At 42.2% G+C, this 18,096-nt stretch overlaps 1 protein-coding gene and 1 pseudogene across 1 annotated transcript; one reads left to right on the forward strand and one right to left on the reverse strand.

The window, feature by feature from the left end:
• The first annotated feature begins 3,193 nt into the window (after positions 1-3,193).
• LOC132992591 (ubiquitin carboxyl-terminal hydrolase 48-like) lies at positions 3,194-12,536 on the forward strand (annotated as a pseudogene).
• Positions 12,537-12,786: 250 nt separating this feature from the next.
• LOC132992592 (WD repeat-containing protein on Y chromosome-like) lies at positions 12,787-16,260 on the reverse strand. The gene has a single exon (XM_061062018.1). The coding sequence runs from the start codon at positions 16,258-16,260 to the stop codon at positions 12,787-12,789; it is 3,474 nt and encodes a 1,157-aa protein (XP_060918001.1).
• Between the last annotated feature and the right edge of the window lie 1,836 nt (positions 16,261-18,096).

Consider the following 18,096-nt stretch of genomic DNA (forward strand, 5'->3'; position numbering starts at 1 on the left):
AAGCTTCAGCATGTGGCATGCATCCAGGAGTACATTTACTTTTTGTGTGGGATTCTCTGGATGAAAAAAGTAGGGCTTCATGTTGTTGATATTTAGGTCAGCTCCAAGTTCCCTTATCATGGCCAAGTTGCTTGATGGGGCATCACACGTGAGTGAAACAACTTGAATACCAACCCCATGAAGCCTGCTTAGGCTCTCCCTTACAATGTTTGCCTTCTCTGATCCGTCCATACTTGTGATAAGAAAGTATGCGATGGGAATTTTCCACGACTCATTTACAGCCACAACCATGAGGACCAAGGCCTGGGTGGCTAATGTGTTGTCAATTTCACCAGTGCCTATGTCGACATAGCCATGCAACTGATCCCCTGAAAATTCTGTCATCTTGTGGATGTACATTTCATCCATCATGAGAGCACAGATTGTTTCTTTTCCCTTCTCTCTCTTTGCCTGTACATGACCTTTTAGCGCTGTAAAAGATGCGACAGTAAATCCTGGATCAGCTGAGATGCTGCTGTACCAAGTGCGGATGGTGGGACTGTGTGGTAAAGCTTTATTAAAGTTGTCACGCACATACTCATATACCTTTGGAGAGTAAAAATGCAGTGTGGTGGCAAACTGCTTCAGCTCCTCGGAGTACTTAGCTGACTTTTTCCCCTGTTGTATCTTCCGCAAAATGTGTTTTGGTACTTCATCAACTGACTCGAGCAAAGATGCACATTGACTTGACATCAATAGCTTCTTCTTCAGTTGATTGATGACTTGTTTTAAGGAGCATATTTTTTTCTTGAAACGCCTGGACTTCTGGCATTTTCCTCTCAGCTTCTTCCTGTATTTTTTTAGGATCTCTTCAGTGGCCTGATTTCTCTGTTTCAGAGATCTCGGAGACTTCAGGTTGTAGCAGTGATCCTCTTGCTTGTGTTGATGTTGTTGCTTGATAACTATGCTCTTCTATATTTCTACAGCAGTGTCAGCCTGACAGATGTCAATGCTAAGAGGGACATTTCCATTTGCATTGTTAGTCAAGATGGCATTGCTGTAATCGGCAGCAGAAGTCAAGCTGATGTAGCATTGGTCAACTATTGAATCCTCTTTATTGTCACCAGAAAACCCGCTATTTGAAAATGACGGGGGATTTACCTTGGTGTCACAACTATCCAAAATCCTGCGTTTTGCACCAGAAGTCCTCAAATGATGACTTGGAAACAGAGTAGGGACAGCTGTGGTCTTTAGCTAACGATTTCCCTACAGACAGTAAGAAATAAATAATTTTCCCAAAATCACATTCATGTATCCACAAACATGATGCTGACAGCAATGAAAATACAAGTCACTTGCTTATGTAATTAATTATCTAACCTTTGAGTTCACGGTGAAGGCATGCTCTTCAAAATGAACACTGCAAAGACGAGATGATGGTGTAGGTCTCCAGTCCTTCCGTCTCATGTTCACCACCCACTGCTCCAGTTTGCCTGTGTCACCACCACCTAAAGGAAAACTGTGCAAAAAATATAATAATAGAGCTTCATATTATTTATCAAATGATGTACTGTGTGCAATGCAAAGTATGAATCATTTTGTCAGCCGTATTTCCTTAACAGTAATTTAGACAGCTTGGTTACATAAGGGGTTTAAATGAAAACTATTGTGTTAATTATTGTCTAACTCTGTTTGTGTTATACTGTATAATGTATGTTCATTGGTGGAAATTGTCTGTGTTGACCATAACAGTGCTGTGAAAAAGAATTTCCCCATGACAATAAAGTCTAAAAAGTCTAAGTCTGTTGCAAAATAATAATTCAATATTTAATCAACATGCTGTATGTATATAAAATAGTATTTTATTGGGTTTTAATTTTAAATGGAAACAAATGTAATAGTAGGAATAGTATAGTAAATAACAGCTAAGTTACACCCCGCAAACCTTGTGGAGGAGGTAGTATTTAAGTTAGGCTTTTGCGGCTTATACAGGTTTAAGTCATGGAGAGTTTGGACGGAAGGCAGGATGACTGCAAGCGCAAACTATGTATTGAAAGAGGCAAATAAGCGTACAGTATTTTCGAGTTATAGCAGATAAATCTGAACATAACAAAAATAAAATTTGGCTTATAAAAAAACCTCAGCATTAAACAGGGCCTCTCTTTTCTTCCCTCCGTCTTTTGAATGAATTGTCATTCATTGTGCCGGAGGTGTGAGCTGCGTCCTCTGTGGCACGGGCGATCAGGCGCGACACTCGGGCCATTGTTGCGCACCAGACAGCTGGCCGGCGCTGTGTCTGATCGGACATAAACCAAACGCCCTGGCAAGAGGTATCGAAGCGGTGGTGAGGTCCCCCAATCAAAGCGTCCTGCAGAGTAGCACCAAAGCCATCACGCCTGCCACTCACTCAATCCTTCACTGACTGCATCACTGAAATAAAATCCTGGCTTCAAACCAACTTTCTCGAACTCAACTGCGACAAATCAGAGGTCATCGTCATCGGCCCCAAATCCCTCATCAAATCCACCAACAACTTCTCCCTCACCATCGATGGCTCCACAGTGCTCCCTTCCCCCCTCATCCGTAACCTTGGTGTCATCTTCGACCAAACCCTCTCCTACGACAAACACATCAAACACATCACCAAAACAGCCTTTTTTCCACCTCAAAAACATCGCCCGCCTCCGCCCATCCCTCTCATTTTCTCTCATATTATTATTATTATTATTATTATTATTATTATTATAACTGGAGTTGTTTCTTAGACTGATAAAAAATATTAAATGAAAAATGCTAATATGGTCTCTAAATATACAGGGGAAGCTGTTGATATACCTGGACTTGTGTCCATGTAAAATACTTGCATGTATCCTTGACAATTTTTATATTTTTCTGTGAAGTTTGAATCTAATATAAATGCAATCATCTAGTTCCTTACAGTAAACATTTCAAACTTCTGTATATTCCAGGCAGAGGAGTTGACTGAGCCAGACATCAAACAGACGCCAATTGCCCTTCTCATGGTGGTCTCAGGGAGCTCTTCAAGTTCAGTCCATCTTACCCCGGAGAGCTGTGCTGTTGTGGTGGAGGATGACGTTGCAATGAGTGACATCACCAGGTTTGCAGATGCATTTGCACTGGGTTGATGTGCGCACTGCATTTGGACTACCCCAGTAGACTTGCACACACTTTCACTGTCATCCAGAAAGTGATAATGGGGCTTGACGGTGGTAAGCCCCCGAAACCCCGTGTACTGCGTCTGAAAAACGACCTTTTGAGTAAAGAGTAGGCTGAGTTGCAGTCTGTGTGCGAAGGCGTTAATGCACCAGAATATTTCTGTGCACTGTCGTTTCAGAGTTTGTTTGTTGTTGAAAAATGTTGTTGTTGTTTTGTCCTACTAACAGAACTACCCGAGTTCCTCAAGTCGCTCACTTAAAATGGTTCAAACAGCAGGACGAGGGATTGTTCGAATAATAACAGAAACCACACTGCCAAGATGATCATCCGTTTGACCACTTTATCGGCAGGGTGGTCAACAATGATCCTGTGGTTGGAGACCGCCTCAGAGTAATCTTCTTAGAGAAGTACAGAGTTACACAGGCAGAGAGAGGTAATCACTAAATCATCGCCACACTCCTGGGCTTTCATTTTTTATCAGGTCTTTGTAGGGAATACTTGGTGTCCAAGTTATTTATTTAATTTTGTTTAATGAACCCGATATTTTGTTTTCAGGTTACTTTGCATTGCGAAAACGTTTGTTGTCAACTTCATATCACTGTTTAAAAAAGCAAGTAGTTTAAGTTTTGCAGAGCAGGCACTTTGTAAATGTTGGTTTTCATTTTCCTCTTGGTTTATGTTTTTATTTCCAGGAAATGTGCGTTAAAAGACATATTTACAAACGTAAGCCTGATTATATAGTTATTTAAAAAAAATAAAAATAAAAAAAAACTTGGCTAAGCACTTCAAGAAACACATTTCAGAGTTCTCTATTTGTTTTGACATGTTGGTAGATGCACATATTCACATACAATCACACTCTTGAACACACATACACACACAACTTGCTAAATTCCCTCATAAACATACACAAAAACAAATTGTTTTTAGTGCAATGTTCATTTTAAGCTTGAGCAGGGGTGTCAAATCTTGCTGTGTCTGTGCAGGTATTTTTTTTTATTATTACAAATGAGGTAATTTTAGTAATCAAGGCACGGGACAAAAATGTGATATTCCCTGAGTCTTTGAAATCAAAAACTGAATACACTTTGACCTCCATGACACATAGGGTTAGACACTCCTGAGCTGTGTTTTTAGAAAATTGTTATATATTCAGTCATGTTTGACTAAATAAAAAAACTTTTAATTGCACAGCAAAAGTTTTATGTTTGTGTTTTATAAGTAGTTTGAATTAAAATAAGTTTATCACAATTATAGTTTTTGAGTTTTTAGATTATGTTCATCCAAGTTTTGGTAAATTAATGTAATTAAGTGTGGACGAACTAAAAAATTAATATATGTTAAGCAATACGTTTAAGTACTGCAAACTGAAAATTGAAAAAAAAAAAAAATTAATCTTTAAAGTTTGAGTAAATCAAAATTTGTAATAATGGAATTCTATATTTTTAAATACAGCAAACTTGCATGAAACAATAATGAAGCATAAACTTTTAAGTTATAATGAAGTGATATTTTTATGTGAACTCTTACTTAGCAATATTGAGTTAACTAACTTAAACATTTCGAGGTAATCAGTTTCCACAAAGGTTTTGAGTACTGTGAACTTATTGGGGTTTACAGTGTAGAAAAAGGGTTAGTTTTGTCAAAAACAACAGCTTTTTACCGAGCTGCTCGAACATATCCTGCTTTCTAACACTTTTTGTGCAAAGCAAAGGCAGACTAAACACATCTCAGCACATCCAGTACAGAGATGAAATTATTATTGATCCTTCTGTGTAATTGTGTTTAAGACAGCAGACAAGTGTACTTAGCAAAGGTAGTGTTCCTTTAATTGTATCAGGTCTGAGGCATGCTTGTTATACCTTCTTGTCTCGTTTCTCAGGATTTTTTTTACCACAAGCGCAACGAGCACTTTGGCGAGAAACCGTTCGCTTGTGAGAACTGCGGTGCAAAATTCGGCGCCAACTCGTCTCTGAAGAACCACATGAGGCTGCACACGGGAGAGAAGCCGTTCAACTGCATACACTGCGACATGGCGTTCAGTGTGGCTGCTGCACTCGCGTACCACACAAAGAAGAAACACTCGCAGGGTAATGCACACACACACTCTCTCAAACCTGTGCATGACACCTGTTCAGGAACAGGAACACTCTTCCTGTTATGGTGGTCATATTTATGGTTTTTTCAGCACTCTTGAAAGACCCAATCAATCAATCCTGGGAGAACCAAATCTTTTACAGAATTCTTGCTGCTCATTCTGGCCGTATCAATACAATACTTTACCTACCTACGGCCGATACCATACCTCTACTCTCCTCTCCTCTCCTCTCTCCTTCTCTCCTCTCCTCCTCTCCTCTCCTCTCCCGGGCCTCTAACATACTGAAAGAAAAGATTTAAAATCCAACAGACATGCAGGACAACCAGACCAATAACACTTCTTAGTTTGGACTAGAAAGCTGAGTGTGATATTTATTCATTGCTACTGGCTTTTTAATCACCCTCTGCACACCCTACTGGACAAACAGCGGAGCAGCTTCTCCAACAGACTGATACAACTCCGCTGTCACAAGGACCGATACAAGAAATCTTTCTTACCGAAGGCCATAACTCTGTACAACAGCTCACCTCATGCGAGCAGAGAACTGTCATCATGATAATATCTGTCTCTCCATACTGTAATCTGTTCTGCACATGTTAAATTTACAAATTATCACTGCACTCATGTTCACTTTATTTGGCTGTCTACTCGCCGTTATATTGTATAGTTTCTGCTTATAATATGTCTACACTCATGCACTTTAACTTATGTCAATACTGTCCATTTACTACTCTGTTTTTGCACATTTACATTTAATCTTTCATATTTAATTTATAATCATCTACTACTCTGTTTTTGCACATTTACATTTAATCTTCCATATTTAATCTTCCTATTTAAGACTAGTAATGCTTAGTTAAATCCTGGTTGTATATATTCACATTCTTATTATATCTTATATCTTTTAGTACTTATTTACTTTGTATTTAATATCATACCACCGGATCGTGGGTTGGCGGCCTGCCAGAACAACCCCCCACACCCCCTCCCCTCCCCACCGGATTGCTGATGGACGGTCTACCTCCCCCCACCCCCTTGCTCTCTATCCCTCTTCCTGCATATTATCCCATCTCTCCCCCTATCCCTTTCCAAGCCCGGCGCAGTCTAGGCCTGTGAAGACTGTTTCGTCATGAGCCGGGGATCCGGCCGAAGATTTCTGCCTTTTAATAAGGCAGTTTTTTCTTACCACTGTAACTTTTGCTGCTTTGCTAAAGTGCTCATGATGGATAGGCCGGATCTTTGTAACATAGCAATAAGTAAGGTCTTTTACCTGCTTTTTGTAACATAACAATGAGTATGGTCTTTTTACCTGCTCTTTTGTAATGTTAACAGACAATGAGTAAGGTATTTTACCTGCTTCTTGTAAAGTGTCTCGAGATAACACTTGTTATGAGTTGACGCTATACAAATAAAAGTTGATTGATTGATTGATATTGTGTTTAGATTTGGTAACATTGTGTTTTTTACTCATATTGTGTGTTGGATAACCTGCTGCTGTAACGCCACAATTTCCCAGTTTGGGATCAATAAAGTAATTCTATTCTCTTCTATTCTATTCTATTAATCAATGAAGTGTTTCCTGATGATTGTCTGTGTGATACTGCTGGCTGACAAAAACAATCAGAGTAAATAAAGATATTCTTCAGTTTTGATACTAATTAAAAACGCTGCTCTGACATCAGTACCTCAACACCGTCTTGTTTTCTGTGTCAGACCTATCGGAGCCTCACGACTGTCAGAAGTGTTGCCTCAGCTTCTCCTCACTGGACGAGCATCGCCAACACATCCAAGACTTCCACCCTAAGGAGCACCACAAGTGTCCCACCTGCAGCAAGGTGTTCACCAGCGCCGCCCTGCTGGAGAAACACAACAGCACACACACGGGATCCAAACCGTTCAGCTGTGACATCTGCAACAAGTCCTACCAGGTTTGTAAAAGGGAACATTTCTGACCTACTGACTCCCCCCCCCCACCCCCCCAACAGACCGTGTGTTCCTCTGGTCCAGTGTGACGTCTGCTTCAAGTTCTTCCCCAGCGCTGCCAGTGTGGCCAAACACCAGGCGGCAGAGCATCAAGGTGAGAGCAGCACAGACCTGTTTCATACGACTAAATGATCAGAATCTGTGGCTAAAAAGTGAGACACTTTGGCTCAATCTTAACTTCAAGGTTACAAACACTCAAATACGATGCTGGATTGACAATAAATAAACACTACACTACAAAAACTCGAATCTTACGAAGTGTATTTGTTCAATTCCTCGTAAAAGATTCACTTTTCAACGCCTATAGCACAAATATCTCCCCAGTGTCAACACCAGAGAATAGTAAAACAAATGCATAAATCAATAATTGTCGCCCAGCTTTCACGATCTCTCCTCATTTAAACCTATTGAAACATTATTTTTCTACAATTTCTTGAACAGAATAAAGTTTTTGCTTAGTTTGATTTCATTTTTCAAACTCTCTCATACCTCATTCTCACAGATTGTTATGCACATACTCTTTATTGTTGTTCAGCACACCGTTTCTTCATGACGACCCTCTCCTCTATCTTTGAAAAACAATTTTTGGATATTAGTACAAAGTCATGCATTATTTGTGCTGTGTTAAATCCTACTTGATCCATGAATGTCAGCATGTGTGATTTTTAAAGAACAAGACGTTGGTGTGTTAACGGTATCATTCATGCTTTGCTTCTGCAGAAGGAACTGCAAAGGGAATCCCAGCTGTCTCGTGGGTATCGGTGAACAGGCATGGCTTGGGGAGATCGATGAAGATGCTTTCCACAACATCGATGACCCAAATTCAGAGTGTCGAGACGTGGTATGTCGAGTTGGCTCACCTTGTTGTTGAGTGGGAGCTCTAATAATCAGACAGAGATGGCTTGTGTTCTGAGGACAGTTCTCCTATGTCACTGTGTAAGTCCAGTCAGTACTTTAACCTTGTGTAATTTTAAAATGTTCCACTATGTTGCTTATACCATTGCAAAGACACCAACAAGGCCAACAAGTGTCGATTTCCCTGATTTATTTACAGACAGCATGACTGTATGAAAATGTGTAGGTATCAGTGAGGAGAAAAAAAAAGGATCAGCTCACATCTTTTTTAGGCTGTGGTCAAATCTGTGAACTTGTTTTGACTCTTTTTTTTTTTTGTGCAGCTGTAACCAGTGTGGACGGTCATCTGCGTTGCTCTCCCAATGATTCTACGAGCTGGAGCTGAACATCCAGGACCACAAGAACCTTAACGAGTGTGTCACAGAGTTCCTGAAGGTAACTTTCATACCCCGCATCGTCAAGAATGTTAAAAATGGACAGACAGCAGAGTAAAAAAACGTAAAAGGAAAGAGCAGAATATGAGGAAATCCCTTACTAGCTTTGCTTAATGAACGCTAATCAGAGTAGTGTAGACCGCAAATGAATTCAATGAAGAAGAAGAAGAACGCGACAAGATGAACAAAGGGCAACTATAGAGAACGTCCAGAAGAGGGCTGCACCTCCGAGGTCGTCCATGGGGCGGTGCTACACGCTGACATTAGTTAAAAACAAACATGCAACATTTTGTGTTTGTCCTTTATTACCGCCGTCACACCGGAAGTGTCGATTCTTTCGACCAATCAACAGGCTGCTGTGTGTCTAGCTGCAGCCTTTAGGGTTGGATCTGTACGCTTGGCAATCCCAACAGAAGGGTAGCAAAAAAAGTAGGATGGTACAAATTAGTTGTTTTGCATCCTTTAACCAACTTTTGTCAGTGGAAACAACAATAAAGGTGTACCGTACCAAAACAACCTGAACTGGACTCTCTGTGAAAACACGGCTCATAGCTAACCTTTAGCCTTTCTCAGGAGGAGAAGCTGGAAGGAGAGAACCGATACTTCTGTGAGAACTGTCAGAGTAGACAAAACGCCACCCGGAGGATCAGACTGCACAACCTCCCTCCAACAATCAGCCTGCAGCTCATGCGCTTCGTCTTCGACAGGTCTGCCTCCAACTTCGGAATTCATTCTTATTCAAAGTCTATCCAGGGGGCTTTTGATGGGGAGTAAAAAGGACGGGAATAAAAATAACAATAACAAGAGCGTCGGTGGATTTAATTGTTTTTTTCTTTGACAGACAAACGGGACACAAGAAGAAGCTCAACACCTTTTATCAGTTTTCCTGAGCAGCTGGACATGAGGCCTTTTATGGAAGGACTACAAGGTGTTTAACGTCATGAATCTATATCACACACTCTCACACACACGCACACACACACACACACACACACACACATAATCTGCACTTTCAGTCAGAGCCCGCTGACACACTGAGGGAAAATAACGTAGCCCACAGTGTGAAATTAGAGAACATTAGATTAGGTAAGGGGGTCACACTGCAGACTGTTAACATCCATTTTTTGTTTGTTTTCTCCAGGCCAGAACTTTGTTTACGAGCTGAGTGCGGTACTGATCCATCGGGGCATCAGTGCCTACTCGGGCCACTATATCGCACATGTGAAGGACGCACGCACCGGCGACTGGTACAAATTCAACGATGAGGAAATCGAGAAGATGGAAGGCAAGAAGCTTCAGCTTGGCATTGAGGAGGACATCGGTGAGTCGTGCTAAATGTGTTCCTCTCTTATGCCTTAGTATGTTTACAATACACTATTAACAGATCGTCCTAAAGGCTGCGGTTAGGCTCGTGACACAAATTGATGTATTAGTCACTACACATCGACTTACTGGATATCTCAGAATTCATTCTAAATAACTGGTGCCTACAGTAAATAATGCTCCTCTTGCACCCTCACAACACAAGGCAAGGTTTTCTAAATTATCATTTGAACTAGTTTACATGGATGCCTGATGAGAAACACGATTTTGCTGGCGGAAGAAAACAGGATACTGTGGCATGAATACGCCTTGATCCGGTTTCTGACAGCTGCTGACTACAATAGGATATATCTTTATTGTATAAATAAAAACAACGAAAAAAGTTAAGCAGCTCCTGTCATTTGCAGCACACACAGACGGACGGTAAAAACAATAATGTAAACACAAACATTAACATCACATCAACCTACCTGCGCAGGCTCAGCCACAGCCAAGTGACGCATCATTAGAACAAACATGGCGACGGCAACGAGAGCGTCTTCCTTCCGGAGTGACAAAGAAACTGAGTTATTTCCTTCGATAATGAAATAATTCAACATAATTGGAATTTAGACGAGATAAATCACCGAAATGCGGACCTGTTCAAGTCTGTGGTGAACAGGCTGCAGGACACCGGTTTCCCAATACATATGGTTGCCATGGTTTGTGTTGTAGAAGATAAACATTGCGGGCGTCTGTGCAATTAAGATGCAGTAATCAATCACATGAACCAGGATAGTAGTATTTAACGTGTATACAGGGATATGAATAACCAGGTTTCACTGTGTGCATGTTAAAGCTATATCTAGAATGTAATCAAATCCAGGATCAGGCTCATATCCGGGATACTCAAGTCCATGTAAACACACTGTTTGTTGACATTATGCTTGGCCATCCGTAGCTCCTAAACCTTAAAATAGCCTCCCTATAACATTCATTTAATCTGACTGGTTTTTACAAAACAGGTAAGATCTCCTTTGTTCAGAGTCTGACATTTCATGTTGTAACTTTTGTTCTTTTGTTGCTGACACATTAAAATCCCAAACGCGAAAGCCAAAGTGCAGTAAAGGCTACCACTGCTCTAGAAATGCCTACATGCTGGTGTATAAGATCCAAGAAGAGGAGAGCTCAGAAACCCCAAGGACCAACGTCGAGGTGCCAAGTGAGTCCTAGAATTTAAACTTATTTAAACCATAGCCTGCAGTCTGGTTCATGTCCCCTTGTCTGATGGTCTCTCTTACCCTCGTCCTCACTCCCAGCCTTCCTTCAGAGGTTGGTGGACCAAGACAACCGTAAATTTGATGAGTGGTGCAACGAGATGGCCGACATGAGAAAACAGAGCGTGGACAAAGGCAAAGCCAAGCATGAGGAGGTGAAGGAGCTGTACGAGCTTTTACCTGCAAGAGACGGTCGGTAAAAACATTCCCTAATGATCCACAGTCCACAAAAAACAACCAAAACAAAAACAGGCAGCTTGATTGTTGTGACTTCCTGCTAAGTGTGTCTCCCTGCTCTTCGTCCTCAGGTGAGCCCTATGAATTTATCCCCCTCGACTGGTTGAAGAAGTGGCTGGACGACTCCACCGCCACAAAAGAGATCGACACCACGTTGTTCTTGTGCTCTCACGGGAAGCTGCACCCAGACAAGGTCGGAGGCACCAAGAGGGTTTCCATGCAAGCCGCACAGCTTCTCTACAAGCGCTATGGTGGAGGTCCGAGACTGGACGGTGAGTCAAATAGAAAGGGCGGTCTCTCCGCTAAAGGTCATTCTGCAGGACTGAGGAAGTGAATCTACTTCTGTTTTTTTAATGGTTGGAAATAAAGGGACAAACCGGAGCTTCCCGGAGTAAACCCATACAACAGAATTCATGATCAGAGATTGGTGTCAAATGGTCGCGCTCTGGTCTGCGTTCTGTAGCATGTCCTGGACATGCAAAAAGGGGTGAATAACTTTACTATAGCTAACGGAAGCTCACCACACATTAGTTAACTAATTACTGAACTAAATGAGAGCTTGCTCCCTACCAACCTGCTAGTCTACTCTTTCCTAGTGGAAGGAGGTATGAAAAATTATTCCGCTAACATCCTTTGGAGGACGGATGAACAAGTTATAATCACAGCCCCAGGATTATCTGCCTAACATTCATTTCTAGAATAATTAGATTCAAGAATAACCCCTGGTATAGGACTCTAGATTACCTCCCGGAGAGGGAATAACTGTGAATAAGATAAAGATAATATAAATGCAAATACAAAACAGTGAAAGTAAAAATGTAAAAAGAAAAGCAAAACACAAAGACCAAAGTCTAAACCCGAGAGTGTAGACACTTGAGGTTTTAAAAGATCTTGGTCTCAGAGACTAAGTCCCAAGAATGGGGATTCAAAAGTCAGAGTGACATGGAGTCCTTTAGCAGAGCAAAAAATAACCTCGATCAGCTTTTACACAGCGTTTTTATAGCCAACCCGTCTTTTTCAAGATTCTGTGAAACCTCAATAATGCAGATTCGCAGAAATGTGATACATACACGTGATACATACACGTGTATTCAACCAAGTTCAACCAAGTTGATATGGGGTCTTCATGTCAAGGCATACAAGGTAACACAGGTGATACTAAGTTCATATGTGGTTTTAGCTCGAAGACCGTGAACCAGGCAGATACGCAGAAACGCTATACGCCTACAAGCTCGCACGTGGTTTTGCTCAAAGTACGGCACACTTATCCTGACCTCACAGGTGCGTAGGCACCACGAGTGTGTGTAAGTTTAACAGGAAATGTTGAAAGCAGAAAAAAGTTATGACTTTATGACATATATATTAAATCATAAAAGAAAAAGACAAAAACAAATTCAACAATTGCATAACTCTTTCTGATCTTTCAACAGTTCAGATCTCTAATTTACTGTAGTAGGTGATCCAGCATGTATCTTGAGCTCTTGTCAAAGCGACCATGGCCTGCTGTTCCTTTATCGGAGATTGGTGGAAAGCGAAGAGGCTCTCGCGGTTGCTCACACCGCTGCTTTCCGGACGGACGGTTGGACGGACACGGTGTGGAGGCGCTGTCATGTTTTTTGTTGTCCTGGATCCTGTTCACACGTCCGTATTTGGCCTTACGCGCGTATATTGTGCAGTCTGGCTTGGTGTCAGGAGGACATGGAGTGAGCACATTGTTTTTTAAGTGGTTACCTCTGCCCACAATGTGGTCCACATCAGGAGACTTGACCCGAACTTTTCTGGCAAAACCACTGAGCGGAGTGCGAGGGTCATGTGGCGGGACCCTATCCCGTACATCTGGTGAGCTGACGTTATCTTCGTTTTCGCTAGTTTCCGGGGAGTTTTCAGTCCCCTCCTTGACTTTGACGGTAGCAGGCTGTTGAGGCTCCTTCATACGTTCTCTCTTATTTTTGTCAATTATGTCGATCTGAGGGACGACCTTCATCGCCCTCCGATACAAGGCATATACTTGAGCGTCCGATATCGGCGGCCTAGCCTTTTCAATACTCTCGCTGAGGGTATCGCATTTGTCTAAATCTTGGAACTTTGTTTTCAACTTGTGTTCAAGCTCCTTGTTTGATCTGTGTCTTTCTTCAAGCCTTTCTTCATTCTTTTCTTCTATCTTTTCGATCATTCTAAAATTACTCTTTTCTTTGCAATTTTCTTTTGCTTCTGCAAGTATTTGAACCTTTTCCTTTTCCACGTTTTGAATTTCTTGTAGCTCGTGGTCGAAATTCTCTTGAGGGCTGGAAGACATCAAATCCCATTGGTGCCTCCCGAAGAGGCCGATAAAGCAGCCGGAGTTCGTCCACACCCGAACATTGCAGTCCAAGCCTGCGGTGACTATGTGTTCACGCTTAGAGTCAAACGTCACACTCACTACCTCTGTCAGGTGAGCTTTCCAGGAGCCCAGCAGAGGGGGAGGACACAATGACACTGTCCATCCATTTGTAATCTCAAATGGCTCTTTGAGTGACTCTTTTCCTGACCAAAATCCGTCAATGTCCCACAGGCTAACGTTCCCTAGACTGTCCCCGGTGAGTAAAATCTGCTCATCAACATCAGTTGACATGGTGGTAAGGACGGCACTTTCATCTTCCACTGCCTTGAACTTCCCTAACAGACCTCCCTTGACTTTAGGAGACCAGGCGTAGATGTAGTCACCTGCATAAGTTAAAAGTGTGGCTATGTCTACTCTGATTTCCCTGGTCTTCAGACATATTAGAGAACGGTTGTATTCAGGAGCCTGACCAGAAGTTGCACTACATTGTTTGTTTCCAGCGATATTCCTTTTACACATATCCACAGTCAGACACCCGGTCTGTCCTGGATGTGATTTGTCCACCATGGATGTGTGAGGACTCTGATGGGTATTAATCCAAAAGGCGGCCTCTGCAGCTTCAACAGACCACAATTTCCAGACGACAATATAGCCATTGCTAGAGGCGGTGATTAGCGTGTTTTCATGCACATCCATCGAGGAAATATCTTTCAAGTACTTGTGGCTCATGTATCTGTGGTCTTGGTCTTCCAGATCCATGTTGAAAATGGTCCTAGAGTTAAGTCCAGACACAAAAATTCTGTCGTTGACGCACACAATACCCGTCACCTTGTTCGGCATGGTACCAGAGAGAACCATGAGCTCTTTTCCGCTGTTGAAGTTCCAGAGTCTCACTTTCCCGTCCTGCGAAATTGTGATCAATCTACGCTGCGGTTCATCGAACGAGACGGCAACGAGCCCCACCTGCTGGTCCGGAGTGACTTTGAACTGCAGTTCAGCTTTTCCGGTTATGATGTTCCACAACGTCACAACGCCGTTTTGGCAAACTGACACGACCTGTTTGAAAATACTGTTGTAGAGGGCGCAGCACACGGGCTGACCGTGGGAGTTCAACGATTTTTGAAAAACATCCGTTCCTCTTCCGAGAGTTGTCGCGACGTTTGAGGTGGCCACAACTAACTCGTTATTTATGGTGTTCCAACAGGTGCTGGCGATCGGTGCCGTCCCCATTCCCTGGACCTGGAAGCTCTGCTCGCACATCCAGTTAGTCGTGCACCAAACGTGGACATTCTTGTCATCCGATAAACTGAGGAGCATATCATCCTTTTGGTTGTACATAATATGGGTGACAGGTTTGGTGTGCCCTACTATTATCTTTTCGGGGTTCTCTGTGTTATCTGGTATCCACACCCGCAGTAATCCATCCGTGCCACCAGTCACCAGGCGTTCAGCACAGTATTCCACACAGGTGAACATCTCCTTACCCGGCTTGCTTCGAAAGGTCGAGACTCCCACTGAGTGGGGCTCGGACAGGGTAACGAGGACCATGTCCCTGGACGAAGCACCGCATACAGCAAAGGATTTGAGGGTTGGAATAAATTGGATCTGACTGCAAGCGTCTTTGAAGACGTGTTGTCTGTGACACTGGAAGTTTTTGGATTGTTTATTCAAAAGGTTCGAAATGTAAACCGTGGGATACTTCTTCAGGGATATTTTCTCGTAGCTTTCTTGGCAGAAGAGGCCGTACTGGTGGACCTTGTTGGAAATGAAAATGTACAAATATCCTTTGGAGTCGCCGACGGAAAACACCGCTTTTGTACCATCGGACCAGTAGTTCAAGCTGGTCAATTTGTGGTCTTCTAGTATTAAGGAGTTTCTGATTTCAAATGCTTCAGGTAACCTGTGGCAACTGTAGAACGCCAGCTCTCTTTCATTGGTGGAGACGGCGATCTGTTTGAGCTCTGGCAGGTAAACCATGTCATTAACACACTTCTTCCTCTTTTGCATGTAAGGAAGTGTGTTCTCTTCGTTGTCCAGGTAGAATGTCTGAGGACTCTTGAACCTGTCGGTCCAGAAGGTTAAGATCCCATCAGACGTCATGGAAAGGTATTGACCTTTCAGGTAGACCCGTGCCTGCGACCCCCCTGAAACGGTATCAGTCGGCTCGGCATCGTTCAAAGGATTGAAGATGAGTTTCACAATTTTTTTCTGATGATTCACGGGTGTAACTTTGAATGGTTTGGGAAACGGCAAATCCAATTTGGACGCCGCTTTAGTCTGACAGAGCATGAAGGTCAGTAGCTCTCCGAGATCAACAGTGGAATCGCAGTTTATGTCGATTTTCATGTGAAGGGCCTCAAAGTCTTCCTCGGTCTGGCTATTGAGGTTGTCATTTCCACAAGTAATTTTAGAAATCTGTTTCATCGCTACACAAAACTCCTCCATGTCCAATCCTCCGCCTTCGTCTGCATCAGCCTCTTTGAATATTCTCACAATCTCCGAGACAACATTAGTTGATGAAAGCTCCTCCGACTCTGCCGCGTCACTGGTGGTGTCCATTGGAGAAATCTCCTCCTCAACGTCTTTGTTGCTCGTCATTGTTGCAACGTTAGTCAGTAATATAAGCAATTAACCAGGCAACAAGTCTTTTGTGTGTTTAGTGTGCAAGATGATGGGTCTAGAAAGTAAATGGGTATTCTCCAGTGGTAAACTCTGATTCAGTCCTGCACTTCTCTCTGGCTGTGACGAGTGAAAATTCAATCTGGGAAATTCATCGAGTCTATTTATGTCAGAGAACGTCCTTTGTGATGTTATGAGACTAAAAAATTCAAATGTAAACAGAAAGTCCTTTGTGATGTCATGAGACTAAAAAATTCAAATGTAAACAGAACGTCCGTTGTGATGTCATGAGACTAAAAAATTCAAATGTAAACAGAAGTGGAAAAAAGAAGGTTTGCTGAATCATGGACAACAAACAAACAAAAACTCCCATATCTACTGGGAGAAAAAACTAAGACATTTGTCCACCTAGCGTTGTTTCCGCACTGCATCATGTCGCCAGCACCAATGAGATGTGAGCATGGGTAGTTGTCACACTTCAGGGCCTCCGATGTCAAGCCAATGACCTGAATTTCATCAAGCTGCTGCTTTTTTTGTTGCTTGATGCAAAATTAAAACTCGCCAGTTTCCCTTTTGTCATGAATTTTCTAACAGAGAAGTCTGTGTGATATCACATTAATGCAGCTCTCAACCCGATCAGAGAGTTAACAGGCTGGTGTGGTGGAGGTCGTCCCTGTGCAGGCCGGGTAACACTAACAGGGTTGATGTGCATTTGAAGAAGCATTTAGTTTTTAGTGGCTCCACCTATAGCGCACATTGAGCTTAGTGTCTTGTGAATCACAGGCGGTAAGAGACAGAGCCTTTGTTTATTAGAAGGGACTATGACAGTGCTGATCAAACAGATAAGATGCAACTTTGAACCTTACGAGGAACATTGATGACATGTTTGCAAAACAATCGGCAGCCCTGATTGTTAAGTTGATAAAGAGAATCCACCTGTTGTCTCCTTACTTCTCCATGCAGTTGTCAAAGACGCTTTGTTTGTCTTCTACTTTCTTCTACTTTTTTTTATCGGTGTGCTATAGACGGAATAACAAGATGCACGACAAAACACCTACCCCAAAGTGAAGCCAAAAGATTTAGATAAACCCCACCTCCTCTGTGTTAACAGATGGGAGACGGGGCAAATGTTAAACTAAAAATGCAAAGCAAATTGTAATTTTTTTAAAAACTAGCTTCGGTTGTGATAGCTAGTTATTAGCATACTGATTTGTGTAAAAGTACTCCTTTTACCGAGTAATTTCTGTTACATTAGGTTTTTTTAGTTAGATGTTGTAAAATGGCGTTGAATGCCATGATTGACAGTTCCGTTATCCAATGCTTTTACTTCAGCATAATAGCAAACCGTAAAACAGGATTCGGTGAACCTTACATATCCGGTAGCGCCTGCCTCAAACTGACACAATAATCTGTTTAGCTGTGGACCTTACCAATCTGAGGAATCTCTGACTTTTCATGGTTAGAGAAATTTGTTGTTTTTTAGGAGAAGCTGCATGATGTCAGTGTTCTTCCACATTATCATTACTGCGCAGACTTTGGCTACAAATATGCAATATGTCAGTGCCCACCACAGGGGTACTTTGGCTTCATCTTTGTACAACAGGAGGAGTTGGAGACGCGTTGTCTTTTTTTACAGTCAGCTGGTAGGACTAGAGCTTAAATTGCATGTCATTGTGTAGTCCTATTATAATACTCTGTAGTGGCAATAAGGCAGACTTGAACATGGATCTTGGAGATATAAAATCGTCGAAACAGTATACTAATCAATTTGATCGATGCCTGTAGATATCTCATTTGTTGTTGTTGAGTTTTTCA

Source organism: Labrus mixtus, chromosome 17 (assembly GCF_963584025.1).
Source record: "Labrus mixtus chromosome 17, fLabMix1.1, whole genome shotgun sequence".
NCBI lineage: Eukaryota > Metazoa > Chordata > Actinopteri > Labriformes > Labridae > Labrus > Labrus mixtus.